This window comes from Xenia sp. Carnegie-2017, unplaced genomic scaffold, assembly GCF_021976095.1.
Source record: "Xenia sp. Carnegie-2017 unplaced genomic scaffold, XeniaSp_v1 HiC_scaffold_24, whole genome shotgun sequence".
Lineage (NCBI taxonomy): Eukaryota > Metazoa > Cnidaria > Anthozoa > Malacalcyonacea > Xeniidae > Xenia > Xenia sp. Carnegie-2017.
This window is the reverse complement of record NW_025813487.1, coordinates 16321215-16335790: the sequence shown is the minus strand read 5'-3', so window position 1 is coordinate 16335790 and position 14576 is coordinate 16321215. Positions and strand designations below refer to the sequence as shown.

At 33.9% G+C, this 14576-nt stretch overlaps 3 protein-coding genes and 2 long non-coding RNA genes across 5 annotated transcripts; all 5 read left to right on the top strand.

Moving 5' to 3' along the window:
* Nucleotides 1-543: 543 nt before the first annotated feature.
* LOC124451148 lies at nt 544-6933 on the top strand. The gene is made up of 6 exons (XM_047001778.1): nt 544-597; nt 876-2074; nt 3276-3416; nt 3483-4375; nt 5412-5792; nt 5862-6933. The coding sequence occupies exons 2-6, from the start codon at nt 1096-1098 to the stop codon at nt 6765-6767; spliced, it is 3300 nt and encodes a 1099-aa protein (XP_046857734.1). The 5' UTR covers nt 544-597; nt 876-1095; the 3' UTR covers nt 6768-6933.
* Nucleotides 6934-7038: 105 nt separating this feature from the next.
* LOC124451409 lies at nt 7039-7568 on the top strand. Its single transcript, XR_006950447.1, has 2 exons — nt 7039-7115; nt 7182-7568. It is a non-coding gene; the product is annotated as an uncharacterized LOC124451409 (long non-coding RNA).
* A 153-nt stretch (nt 7569-7721) lies between these two features.
* LOC124450912 (dTDP-glucose 4,6-dehydratase 2-like) lies at nt 7722-12553 on the top strand. The gene is made up of 14 exons (XM_047001563.1): nt 7722-8026; nt 8692-8753; nt 8835-8891; nt 8994-9048; nt 9121-9206; nt 9274-9387; nt 10032-10123; nt 10221-10282; nt 10452-10504; nt 10577-10703; nt 11514-11599; nt 11681-11794; nt 11881-11982; nt 12061-12553. The coding sequence occupies exons 1-14, from the start codon at nt 7993-7995 to the stop codon at nt 12118-12120; spliced, it is 1104 nt and encodes a 367-aa protein (XP_046857519.1). The 5' UTR covers nt 7722-7992; the 3' UTR covers nt 12121-12553.
* LOC124450914 lies at nt 10710-11417 on the top strand. The gene is made up of 2 exons (XR_006950261.1): nt 10710-11088; nt 11327-11417. It is a non-coding gene; the product is annotated as an uncharacterized LOC124450914 (long non-coding RNA).
* A 29-nt stretch (nt 12554-12582) lies between the features above and the next one.
* On the top strand, nt 12583-14396 carry LOC124450913 (ras-related protein Rab-11B). Its single transcript, XM_047001564.1, has 6 exons — nt 12583-12834; nt 12927-13088; nt 13321-13354; nt 13729-13922; nt 14003-14083; nt 14172-14396. The coding sequence occupies exons 1-6, from the start codon at nt 12795-12797 to the stop codon at nt 14189-14191; spliced, it is 531 nt and encodes a 176-aa protein (XP_046857520.1). The 5' UTR covers nt 12583-12794; the 3' UTR covers nt 14192-14396.
* Nucleotides 14397-14576: the final 180 nt, after the last annotated feature.

The window sequence follows — 14576 nt, the reverse complement described above, 5'->3', positions numbered from 1 at the left end:
TGGTCTTTGTCATTAAACTTATAAAACACCTGTTTAACATTGTTTTATGAAGAAAAAACTGGAACTAAAATAGTCTGGTGCTGTAGTTAACGTTAGATCTGTTTATTTTCAATCGACTTTAAAATTACTTAGAACATATCTTGATTTTATCAAATCTGATTGATAATTTTCTTCAGAAAACACTTGATTCGATGAAGATAATTAATCAAAAACGCAACATTAAATTTGTTAAAAATATGATAATCAAACAAATGAGATGTCAAAATAATCTTTATCAAAGTACATATAAATTTATACATCTGCTGTCACTATGGTTTTCTCTTCGTACAAGGTAAAATATTTTACCGCGTACAATTTAAGGTAGTTTGTGTTGAAAGATGAGCTACTTCTATTTCCATGTGTAGATTATTGATAACCATTTATAGGTAAAAAAATAAAATGATATAATCTACAAATTTTTATTATTTTAACCTGTGTTATCATGATTAACATTTGCGCACAATTTCAGTTTGGTGAAAAGGGACGATAAGAAGTTTAATATCGAGACAATATTGGCTAAAAAAGGTTTGGTTTCTACGTCAAAACATGTCGGGGAATGTAGGTGTCTGGTTACAACAATGACAGAATTTTCATTTAAGTGGCGTGATTAAATCCTAGAGATTGTGAGAAAATAACCTAAGAATCAAAATTTTTCTTTCTTTTGTATTTGATGAAATAACATATATTGGAAACAAAAAATTTTAATTATTTCTGTGATGTTTAGTTAGCAACATGTCAACGGAAACACAGCTGGATAACCACAAAAGAATAAGAGATTAATGGTGAATTTGATACTGGCGGTATTTCAATTCATCTTAGATTTTATATATTTTTAGGAACAATCCTTTGAAGCTTGAGCTAAAGAATGCTAGTTAAAAAACGGTACTTTATTCAATTCTATGGCGAACATACATTCTCCATCACAACACAAAGATGGGAATTCATCCAGTAGCTTTAACCAACCAACAGTTGTGAATTATGGAAATTAATAAGTCATTGTACAATGATAGATGTACATTCTCAAGATAGTCTGAGAGTGAACAGCCGAGTATAAAGATGATGAGCGCGTCTTCAACAAACAAAACAATAATTGAAAATATGAACTATCTCTCTGTCAATGGCAACGAGCCTAATTTCACACCAGAAGAAGATCGTTCAAATGTCGTAATTCGTCGGAACTCGTCATTTGAATCAAGGGAAAGAGAAAAATTTCAAATGAAGTCACAAAATTGCGAGAGTGATTACGAATGTATGTCAATACCAGGCAGATTTTCCTTCAGCAGTAGCCGTGAAAGTCCAACTGATTCTCTTAATGATAAAATTTCCCATGTCACGTTGCCTTTGGGCTCGTTTGCTGGTCGGCTGAACATCGGTCGTTTGAGTTTATGTAGCAAGAGAAGCAGCCAGTCAAGTAGCATATCATCACAAGATTCAGGTCGACATTCATGGGGGAAATTACGAGAAAGTGTTGATCTCAGCGATATTACATCATGTTCATCTTTGAGACAGCCTCTTTATGAGAACACAAGATCTTTCTCTCCAGAACATTTAATGACGGGCCACTCGAAGCTCGATGTGCCGGGAAATCATATGGAAGTGATCGCTGACGGAGATAATGATATTCCTCCTCCTTTGCCAAGCAGACGGAATGAGCGTTTAAAGCCAAAAGTCACTGTACAACAACCTGAGATGATTGTGCCTTATAAAGTTGTGGATCTAGATGAATTACAGCGCAGTTTGAAAGATATTGAGCCACATTATATACATGATGCGTCGGAACAAATAGCTTTTAACCCCAATGTAAGAAAAGAAAGCGATGAAATTATCGACTTTATTGAAGACGATATCCGGCCCGCACTACCACCAAAGAAAAGAACTTTATATCATAGTCGATCAGACTCGTATTTTACAGTTTCTAAAGATTACGAAGTCGTTAAGCCGACACCATTGCCTAGAAAAAGTTCAAAGCTCAATGATTTTGGACAAATTCAAAATGAAAATGAGCAAAATGATTCGAAAGTTGAACTGGATGTGTGTGAGTACATTTTTATTGTTTGTGACGGCTTGTATTGTCTTTAGTCTAGCTTCTGTTTTGTGTTTGTCAAGGATTGTCTATTTTGAATATTTTATCACTTAAATGGCGTTGTTGACCTTCATTAATCTTAATGCTTTTTGATCAAGATTTTTTAGACGTTATTCTTATTGTTTTGTTACGATGTAAGTTTAATTTTCTTGAAGAAGCATTTCAGTTTTTCGTCTACATGAAAATATATTCATTGAAAATGGTTTATGATTATGAACATTGAAGCAGCGAACTTGTATTGTGCATATCTTTCTCGACATTATTGAACTTTATGAATTTTTTAGTGAAAGAATCTAAGTTGTCCAATCTACAAATTTCTAATAAATATATATGTATATTTCTCTAAAATTACAGTTGGCTGTGGTTTTTAATATATGGCAATGATTCACCATGTTCTATCATTTATGGCTTTTGTCGCTTCACATTATTTAATCCACATGAGCGTAGTTAAGCGTTGCTAATGACTTGTATTCATTTGTAAATCATATTTACAAAGCATTTTATATTGTTTGTGTGATATGTATGTAATGAAACAAAGAACAATATTGTTAGTCTAGATATTGGACCATAACCCTGGCAATGTACGAGTAAAAAAACATTTGCTATAGAAAGTACAAATTTATGATATGAATCAAATTCCCTCGGTGGGAAACGATATTGAATACCTGAAACTCACCGTATCTTGTGTCAATAATAAAGTGTTTTAATGTTTTTTTTTCTCATACCATGATTACTTTGTGTATTTTCATTTCATCATCTTATCATTGTTTCATGTCTTTTTTACGAAATATTTTAATATGTTCTGAAATTTGGCCAAAATTATCGATTTTTTTATACTTATATCCATACCAACACAGTGTGTTCATTAGTTCTAAAACAATAGCAAAATAAGACAATTGATACATTTTGTATTATCTTTGGATCAAAGATGAGGAGTATTGCTTAAAGACGTCACTAAACAAATTAAAAATAACACCATAATTGAAGCATAATTGATAACGTTGTACATTTAATGCGATAAAATTTGTCAAAATTTTTGTTTGTGATAAAAAGCTTTCTGCATCATTACTTCCGGCAGGATGCAGCTTTTGTCTAACGTTTAAAGTAGCGATTATAACGTGTTCGTTCTGATAATTTTTTTCTTCATTGTTAGCTCGTCACTTTCCACGTCGTAAATCCTCACCATTGAATGGTGTTTCGACCAAAGCACGCAGTGAATCGATATCTTCTCTTATACAGCGTCCACCAAGATCAGCCCCGCTTCATCCTTGGACCCAGTCTCCCAATGAAAAAGGTTGGTTTTGTTGAGACGTATGGGTTAAGTGGAAATTTTACTAAACAATTTTTCTCTGTATTCCAGTCTCCACCCGACCTGTTTCCTATTCTTTCTCAACATCTCCTGGCACTGATCTCTCTCCTTCAGTTCCACTGAAGCGTTCAATGACTGTCACTGGTGTCCAGTCTTCCTTAGCACGTCTTCAGATGAGTTCTTCAATTCAGGAAAACGCGAATAGTGACGAAGATATCCAAGAAATAGATGGAAAGGGGAAGGAAGATAGAACATCGAAAACTGGTGCTTTTTTCAAGAAAGCTTTAAGTAATTTAAAAAGACCAGTGACATGGAAAACTTCCAAAAAAGATCTAAACTTGTCAAACAATCTTCAACCGGAAAATTTTTCTTCGAATATAACATCAGAATATCAAACTTTTGTACACAATCACCGAAATGATGATTTGACAACAATATCAGAACCTTTGATAAATGATGTTGATTGTGTGGACAAAGCGATTGAAGACGATTACGATGAAGTGTTGGAGCAGAAAAGTTTTCATCCAGAATTTGACGAGTTTACTATAAATAATGTTGATGATACATTATATTACAATGTACCAGTGGAAGAAATTGACAGAGGAAGAAAAATCTTAACACCGAAAAAACCTCCTCGCAGTGGATACCTTCAACCTTCAATGTCACAATCCACTATCGAAAGAGAACAAGAGATCAGTGAGAGCATTACTCCCAAACTCGGTCCATTACCCACTCCACCTGAAGATACGAAAACAACTGATGGATACGAGGAAATACCCACTTATATCGTCACTGATCATCATATGACTGTCCCTTGTGACAAACATGTCCTTGATGTCCCTGAAGTCGACGGTGAAGGGGAATCAAGTAAAAAATCAAAACCGGACGTTCCTCAGAAACCAATGTTGAAGCCGAAACCCAAAATTCCTGCTCGCTCTCTTAAGGTAACTCTCCATAAATTTTTAATGTTGTCACTCAAAATCATGTTTAATATTTGTGTAGCTTGTCGTCCCCAGGCCTTTTGCGGTATTTTGTTCAATTTCCGTTTTGAATTTACATGCCTAGACAGCCCAGATAAAAATAAACACTAAACTTAAAAGTATGTTTCGCAAACTGAAATGTGTGTCTCGAATACGAAGATCTTTTCTCATTGCGCTTTGTTTAAACTACTTTTTTATGTAGTTCATCTGGTTTATAATGTAATTGATCTTTTTAATGATTGGTTCGTTTTCTATATTCTGGTTACGAAAGAAACAATATCTGGTTTGCCCAGTAAATCTTTAATGGTTAAAATCATTTTTGGTATCAGTTGTGTTTCTTGTACAGTTCTTACTTTTGCTACATCATATGTCTATGTACGCCACATCAAACATCAATATTTATGTATATATATGATATGTATGAAGAAATACGACTTACTATTCTATGGAAGTATTCAACATAAAAATAACGACGAACAGGATCCACTTGTGTTTATTGAAAATGGTCTACATGAACTATTCCATCCTAAATACACTCGTGTAGAGCTTATTTTATCTGTTGCTGAGTTAACGATAAAGGACGATATTCAAACTGGATTATTGTTCTGGATTTTTTTTTCTTCGTCTCATGTTCATTTTCTCGGTTGGTCTTCTGTGTTGTTTTCAATATGCAGTTTATTTGCTCATTTGAAACTGTTTTTGTGTTTCTTGATGGAGATGATTCGTTCTAAACAAGAGAACAGAGAAACCTTCATACATCGTGGATTGTGTCTCCTTGGTTTTCTAGCTTCTCTCGTATTTGAAATTATGACAATAACTTGTCTTGTCAAAGCCTTATGATGTCATATTTACGTTGCTCCTGTAACTTTGAATTATTTGAAATAGAAATATTTTTGAGTAATGACTGATGTGAATTTTTCTTTATTCATGTTGATTGTTCAGTTTGTCGACTTTTGCTGATTTTTACAACAGTTCCTTTATCATAACATATTTTTCCTAGACATATGAGAAACCAACTGCAACTCCGCGAAATACGGTGACAGGTTCCTCTACGATACCTAGATCTCGGAAAGTACCGACAGCTCCCGAGAAACCACGGCGTTTTAGCACACCTGCTGAAAACACCACTTCCTGCAATCTTGTTGATGATAGCTTCACAGATATTCACCTGACTGTATTGAAGGATATCTTACAATGTTGGAAAAAGAAGCTACTTGAGCCCACGATCAATCTTATAGGTGCTTGCTGGGAAGATTTCGAAATTGTTGATGACGATGCAGTATTCAGCGTGGATGAAGGAATCCTGTCATTACGGGTGAAATTACGACAGGAAGTAAAACATTTGGAGTGTGATAAATCAAAGGAACTATACCTTGCTAAGGTAAAATCTGTCTTCTTCAATTGAATTAGAGTAATTTGTTTTGTTAAACGATTGATCTTCTTCATTTAGATCAAATGCAAAAGTGCTTCAACACCCTCTCCATTTGATTATGATTACAGTGTATCTACAAGCATTCAATATCATGAAAATATCTCTCGTGTTCTTGCCTACTTTCGTGGTGAGATACCCGCATCATTCCTGGGAACTAATGATGACGACACTTCTCTAATTCACACGACAATTGCTCTTAGTGACCAGTCCCCTATTCAAACTTGCGCGGAATTTGTGAACCAGTTAAAGACGGTGGATTGTGAATTTGTTGGTGACTACGAGAGAAAAGCGTGTTTGTTGATTCTACAATGTTTGAAAGGTATCGAGCATTTACACAGCATGGGCTACTCACATAATGATTTGTCTCTATCGAAGTTACTGCTCATTCAACACGATGGTGATTATCAATTATTGATCAACAACTTTGGAAAAGCTGTAGGCAATGAGCGTCAAAAAAGCAACGTTCCTAATGATGACTCATTTATAGAAACCAACTGTGGAAAAGATTTAGTAGCTTTATCTGAATTAATCTTGCTAATGTTGCATCAAGATCACAATGGTAATAGTACCAATTCCTTGAAACACACCACATTGTCGTTACATCTTCGTAAAGCGTCGGAAACACTTCGTGATGGATGTGGAGATGTCAAAGAGATGATAGCTTTCCTACAGACGTTGTTGTGGGGACCTTCCAAATTGAGAGAAGATATTGAGACGATAAACGAATCTCACGTAAAACAGTGGTTGGATAGAGAAAGAGCTGAATTTGTGGCTAAGTTAGCCTTAAATGAAGCTAGAGCGAGGGTTATTCAAGACAAATCAAGATTATTTTCTATGGAAGATTATTTATACTGTGAATATTTAACCACGGTCACTCCAATTTCTATTGTTAGAACGGAAAAAACCTGGTTTCTTTCTACTTGATTCACATAAAATGTGTTTTTTCTTCAGTTTACGTTCGAGTGATTACACAATTATAATTATGTAGCATTTTTAGTCGTGAAATTTGATTATCATCATTTTGAATGAAAATAAAAACAACGTTAAATTGTTTAAGAATGATTAAAATTACATATACAAGACCTTTCTAGAAGAGCCTTCAACTATTTTTCTGTGTATATATATACTTTTTTGCGGTGAGAATGTTAGTTATGTATCGATATGATACAAAGCAGTTGACGCTTCAAACTGGACAAGATGTTCATGGATAGCACCAAGATTATGATCATCAATGTCATCAAGAAACAATAGCTTTTTTCATTTCAAAACAAGGTAAGCTTTCAAATGCTCTACAATGAGTGATTTTGATATGATAATTATTTGCTTAGCCTCTTTTAGGATCAGAGATGGAGCATTGTATGAAATCCTAAAGAAGATTTTCATGATCAAAATTGAACATGGGACTTCGAAAAAAAGAAAAGTTGTTCGACTCTAACAACTCGTTCAAGAGAAGATAAAGAGAAAGTGAATATTCTCTTCACTTTCTCTCTATACATATGAAAATATGATTCGCAAATTGGCTCCTATCAATTCACGCAATGGCAAGAAAATTATAAAATCACCTAGAGGAAAAACAGATAAAAGGCAAATAAGATAAGACAAGTCAAACATTCTTTCATAAGACAAGTCAACTGATAATAAATAAAAGAAATGTAAAATTATAAATGGTGTGTCTTCTCAGCAGTTGACTTTTTATATAAACATTAAAGTCTTTTAGATCAACAAGTATGTGAGCATTTCAAATCTTCCCATTTGAGCGATCTTCATTAGAATGATTCATCAGGAATATGTCAGGGAAGGGAGGCAGGGGTAATCTTTGTTTAAATAGAAATGGAGGATCGATAAAACAGAAACTACTCATTACCATTGTAAATATTAAATTGTTTCCTGTACAGTCGACGATGCAGACAACCGGTTTTCATATGCGAAATTTCTCGCCCGCTTTGTCTTAGACTAGCCATACATTATCTAACTTCTGTTGAGTCTACAACATTTCAACTAAAATAAGCAGTTTTATTGTGGAATTTGCATCGAAGGTGTTGCTTCATAAAGTTAAAGGTAGTTAAAAGTCCACACCCGTGGTCTAATTTGACCAATACTACTCTTCTTTCCTCTATCTTGTATCGATTTAAACAAACAAGGATTAAAGATGTCTGAAAAACCAAGTGTTATTATCATGGGAGGTAGGTTTTTCAACTATTTTATTGAGTATTTTGAAATGTTTTACAATTTAGTTTGAGTTGACAGACATATGCGTGAACACAGCAGGTATAAACCTTTCCCTCGAACAACGAATATTTTATTAATGTCACCTGCTTAAATATATTAAATATTGCTCGCTCATTATTTTTATGGCTTTAAAAGGATAAAAACAGACCTTAAAGTGCGCCTAATATAACTGTCTTTAGCTTAATTCGTGTACTCAGGCAAAGTGATGCCACATTTAAATGCATTAAATGACCGTTATGGTATGCATTTCTAAATTCTGTCGTGAGGTTAGGACTCAATATAAGTAAGATTCTTATTGTTTGTTTGGCTTCTTATATTTAAAGAGACAATTCTTTCAGCAATACTTGGCAGCATCACTTAGACAAGTTTGCTCTGTTAATGGTTAATTTTATTGTGTAATTTAATATTTGTTTAAGTTGCGTGTTATGTTAACGCATTACATGAAACTGATTTTGATATTAAAGCAATGATTATTGACTTTAAACAATGTCGATGAAAATAATAACAAGCAGCTGTAATACATCATCAGGACTTACATAATACAACCTCTTCTTCTTTATACTTTCCACCACAATTGTTTCTTTATCAAATGAAACTGATTACAAGAACTATGTCATAGGTCTTGGCTTTATTGGTCGTAATCTAGTGACCTATCTTGTTGAGAATGATTTATGTTCTAAGGTAAGATACTAGTGTCTGTATCTGTCTAAGATTCAGTCAGTCTCAATATTAAATTATAATTTTTTGCTACATACGTTGTAGATACGAGCTGTTGATAAAGTTCCACCTCAAACTGCATGGCTTAATGAGAGACACAAGGTCAAGTTTTTATTTTTTCACACATCATGCAACCTTTATCAAATATCTTGCTTATCCTCCATCAAATTGTTTTTTTGAAAAATATTTCTATGCCCATTTTAGCAAGCTTTTGAAAATTCATCGGTGGAGTTTAAAAGTGCCAATCTTGTTCACACATGTATGGATGGATGTGATGATTTATGAAGTATAACGCACTGTGTAGCTAATAAAATATTTCAACTTTTTACAGCATCTGCTGAAAAAGCATTTCAAGACGGTGCATTCGATTTCTGCATCAATTTAGCAGCGGAGACAAAATATGGACAAACTGAAGAGGTTTGTTCCTATGAGAAATTTATCTACTGTTTATAACAATGTAAACAATGTCACGTATATTTACAAGGTGTATGAAGAAGGTGTTTTAAAACTTTCACTACACTGTGCAAATGAAGCTGCAAAACATGGAGTAAAGAGGTTTATAGAAGTATCTACTGGCCAGATTTATGCTGGAGACAAAGTTAGTTCGTTGATTTATTTGTGTTTGTTGTGTTTTTTTTGCCATTACTTGGGTACTCATCATCAAAATGATTTTTAACATTATTGTTGATCGTGGAATTGTTTTTATTCAGTGCATTTACACATACGTTAACAATGATGATTTGATTTAAAACAATGTCTTAAACAAGACTGCAAAGCATATTTTATTGGGGGAGCCATTGCCCATCGATGCTACTGAAGTTTGCTGCAAGTAGAGGATCATGGGACAAATTTCAAAAATTAACAGTGAAGGCAGAAATATTGGGGTGATTATTAATTATACAAAACAAAAAAACAAACAACATTTGTATACCGGCCAGTATTAAAGTTGACCGTCCATGAATTTTACAAACGTCTCTATCTCGCCATATCTCGTTATACCCATCGCCTTCATATCACTGTTCACAGCATTCATCCATCTCCTTCTCGGTCTACCTGCTTATGGACTCCATCAACATTCATATGCAACGTTCTACGAATTTCAGCACTTTCTTCCCTCCTTTCCACATGCCCAAACCACCTCAAACGCTGGCGCCTTACCCAATTCTCGATACACTCAACACCAATAATAATGATGATTAATAATGGTGATTATTAATTATGTTTCTCAATATTATAATACAGAAAAGAAGTAAGGAAGCTTCTAAGACATTGCCATGGACATTACAAGCAAAATATAAGCTCAAAGTGGAAGAGCAGTTGGCTGCTATTGAGGGGTAAATTTTATGCCAAATTTCTGAAATTCGAAACATTCATTTTAGTATTTGGAATTCCTTCAGAACATGAATATATCTCATAAATTTTTTAATTTAGGTTAAATTTTGTAATAGTTAGACCAGCTATTGTCTATGGTTTGGGAGACAAGCAAGGATTGAGTAAGTTTGATATCAATCCCTTCCCATGAATGACCCTATGTGTCCATGAATGACCCTATATGTCCATGAATGTACCTATATGTCCATACATGTACCTATACCTCCATGAATGTTCTTATGTCCATGACTGTTCATGCAAGTTCTAATATTTCTTTTTTCATATTTCTAGCACCAAGACTTATTATTGGAGCAGTATATAAACAGTTAGGTGAAGAGATGAAGGTAAGACTCGATGTAGGATAAATTACAGCATAATGTAACCATTAAATCGTTTGGCATTGTAATTATGTTTAGTTACTGTGGACTAAAGATCTGCGTATGAATACCATTCATGTTGACGATGTATCTCGTGCATTGTGGCATTTGACCACCAATGGAAACAATGGAGAAATTTACAATCTTGTTGATGATGGCGAAACAAGTAAGACTAGATACAACGAAGGATAGATACAACGAAGGATAGATACAGCCAAGGATAGATACAACGAAGGATAGATACAACGAAGGATAGATACAACGAAGGATAGATACAACGAAGGATAGATACAACGAAGGATAGATACAGCCAAGGATAGATACAACGAAGGATAGATACAACGAAGCGTAGATACAACGAAGGATAGATACAACGAAGGATAGATACAACGAAGGATAGATACAACGAAGGATAGATACAACGAAGCTTAGATACAGCGAAGGATAGATACAGCGAAGGATAGATACAACCAAAGATAGATACAAGGTAGGATAGGTACAAAGAAAGATAGATACAAGGTAGGATAGATACAAGGAAAGATAGATACAAGGTAGGATAGATACAAGGAAAGATAGATGCAAGGGATAGATACAAGGATAGATGGAAGGAAAGATACAAGGAAAGATAGATGGTGGATAGATACAAGGAAAGATAGAAGGAAAGATAGAGGTGGGATAGATAAGGAAAGATAGATACAAGGGATAGATACAAGGATAGATACAAGGAAAGATAGATAGCAAGGAAGGAAGGTGGATAGATAAGGAAAGAAGGGAAGGGATAGATACAAGGAAAGATAGATACAAGGTAGGATAGATACAAGGAAAGATAGATACAAGGAAAGATAGATACAAGGTAGGATAGATACAAGGAAAGATAGATGCAAGGTAGGATAGAAGTAAGTTGAATTTGACTTTGTATTGTCCTGTAATCAACCATAGATAATATTATTATCTGAAGCGTTTAACTTTTGTTTAGCACAAGGTATCATCTCTGAACTTGTATGTGAACTTCTGGGGATAAAACATGATTATCATGGTACAATTATATCGAATTTTGCCAGGGTTAGTCTAACATAATGTTGTACATAAATATGTCATTTGTACTTTTTACTCGTAGTTAGTTCATTGATTTTATTTCTTCAGTTAAACATGAGTGATATTGTTGATGAATCAAACGAAAAACATTTGGAACCATGGTCTGAAGCCTGTCAACGCGACAATATTGAAAATACACCGCTAAGTCCCTACTTAGATCAGGTAAAGTCTTATTACGTGTTTTCTTTTTTCTAAGTCTTTCTTTAAGAAATGGGAAATATATTTCAATAACTTGTGTTGATGCATAGGAACTTTTGTACGAGAAACATCTTTCATTGGACGGGAGCAAACTTGAGCAGACTGGGTTCAAGTGTGAGCATGGTAAACTGACAACAGACAACTTGAAGGAGGTGAAAAATGTTGCGTATAATTTTTTCTCTGTTATTTAATTAGTATTTTTTCAATGTCGTAACTTTTACGCTTTAAAGGTTTTGCAAGATTATGTAAAACTTGGACTTTTCCCTTCTTCCTTGGCGCAAACAAATTGATATGAAGAAATAGATGGTTTCATGGATCTAGAGAAAATAATTTTACGTTGAGAATATTGACTGAGTTCATTTATCAATTTTTCAATACAAGCAATAACTGAGAAAATGGAAATGACTACAAGTAATTTCAGTTTAGAGTAATGTTAACTGTTCTCGTAATTTGAAATAAAAACATATAATGTTTATTTGGTTTGAAATAAATGAATTAATTGATTATAGTTAGATTGCAATGATTAACTTTGTTTGATTATTGTTTATAAACTAAAACCAGGAAAAGATTTTGGCTCTTTGCGCTAGAATGAAAGTCTAGAGTTAACTGTGAACATACGTAAATATACAAACACTATCAGGTACTTACGATAACTGAATAGAGAAATTATTAAATATGACATTTGATATTGAAATTAAATTTGCATATTGTTCGCACTGCGTACCTATTTGTTGAGATACTTTTCTATATATGACAGTTGATCAGACCGAACAGTAGAAATATCCAATGATTGCAAATGGTCGAAAAATTTTGTTATTTTTTTACTCTAAGCACTCCTCGCGCGGGCAGTGCATAGAGAGAGATTCTTCAGTTGGTTCCATTTCTTGAGTTCGTGACAAAAACAGGTTTTAAAGTGAACTCGGATGTTTACAAAGAAATAGCAACAAGCCCACTTCGACGCAATATGGGAACGAAAGATGATGAGTACGATTACTTGTTCAAAGGTATTGTTTTACATGATATGCAGTATTTGCAAGTTGAATGTCCTCAAAATGAAAGGTTTATGTCTAAAGTATATTCTTGTTTGTACGTTAAGTTGTTTTGATCGGAGATTCTGGCGTTGGAAAATCCAATTTACTATCAAGATTTACCAGAAAAGAATTCAATTTGGAGTCTGAATCGACGATTGGTGTCGAGTTCGCCACACGAAGTATTCAAGTCGATAATAAAACGATAAAAACCCAAATTTGGGATACAGGTAAAGATACATTTTAAGTCTAAAATTTTCGTTGTTGAACAATACGAAGATTCAATATACAAACTTCCGTATTCAGGTGCTCAATTTGTTTCACATATATTTTACCATTGTGAAACATTCAACGGCTTATTGATTCGATTTGGGTTATAATTCATAAAGATCTTTAAAATTGTCGTCATAATATTAGTTTTGAAGAGCAATATTAACTTCCGTGCTTTGCATTTTGTTTCAGCTGAACGAGAAAGATTCCGAGGGTTTAATAGAGCGTAAGCGGGATTTATAACATTTTCTGTTTGTTTTTTCATTTTTTTACTTATCCTCTCTTCATGTACCGTTTTGGTTTCTTCACCTTTTATTTCGTTATGAGTATTTTCTGTACTCATTTACAGTAGTTGAGGACGGGAATGACTTCTGATGTTATTTTGCCCAATGCGGACACCTGCTGCGAGAGATATGCATACATATAATTTAGTTCATAATTTGGTAAGATCAATTAGACCACTTGACTCATTGTGCTCATTTGCAAAGTGGTAATTATGCCAATAGATTTTCAAGGGTAAAATTGCAGATGTAGATAAATAGTTATTTTCACTAAAAACATCTCTGGTATGTTTCACCCAACATTTGATGAATGCTTTAGGTATTATCGTGGTGCTGTTGGTGCTTTGATAGTTTATGACATTGCCAAGCATATGACTTATGAAAATGTGGAACGCTGGTTGAAACAAATACGAGATCATGCTGATAGCAATATTGTCATAATGCTTGTTGGCAATAAGAGTGATTTACGACATTTGAGGGCTGTACCCACTGAAGAGGCTAAAGCATTTGCAGGTGATGAACGTTTGAATATTTTTAACTGTAAAGACTTTTTTGTAGCTATTGGCATCATGATCTTATTCTTTATTTTTTAGAGAAAAATAGTCTTTCTTTTATCGAGACTTCTGCATTAGATTCAACTAATGTTGAACAGGCATTTCAAAATATTTTAACAGGTATTCTTTATGAAAACATTTTGATGCAACTTCTGATAAGTTCTTATACCACTGACATATATTAACACTTTCTTTAATCATTCTATAGAAATTTACAGCAGGTTGTGACAAAAATGTAGCTGCTGCAAAACTTGCAATGCGTTCATGGAAAGACATCTTCATGCAAATATTTGAAAAGGTTTTGGTTTTTCTGCCAACTTCATATCTTACATATGACAGATTTGTTAAATGTTTCATCGTAATTGGCAAGAAACTTCAAGACCATGGACTTTTACTGATGTATATAATGTTTAATTATAACTTTGTGTCTATACTTGTGTTTCTGGCTGGAAAAATTTGAATGTTCACTGTTTGTTCTTGCAATTGTATTCTTATCCAAATTTACAGGAAATGGCTTTCAGAGAGCAAACAAGTTCAATTTATGTAAGAACTTCGTAAAGTTCGCCCCTTCGGCGGCGTTTCTGCTTCACAAAAGAGTCCTTTTTATCATGAA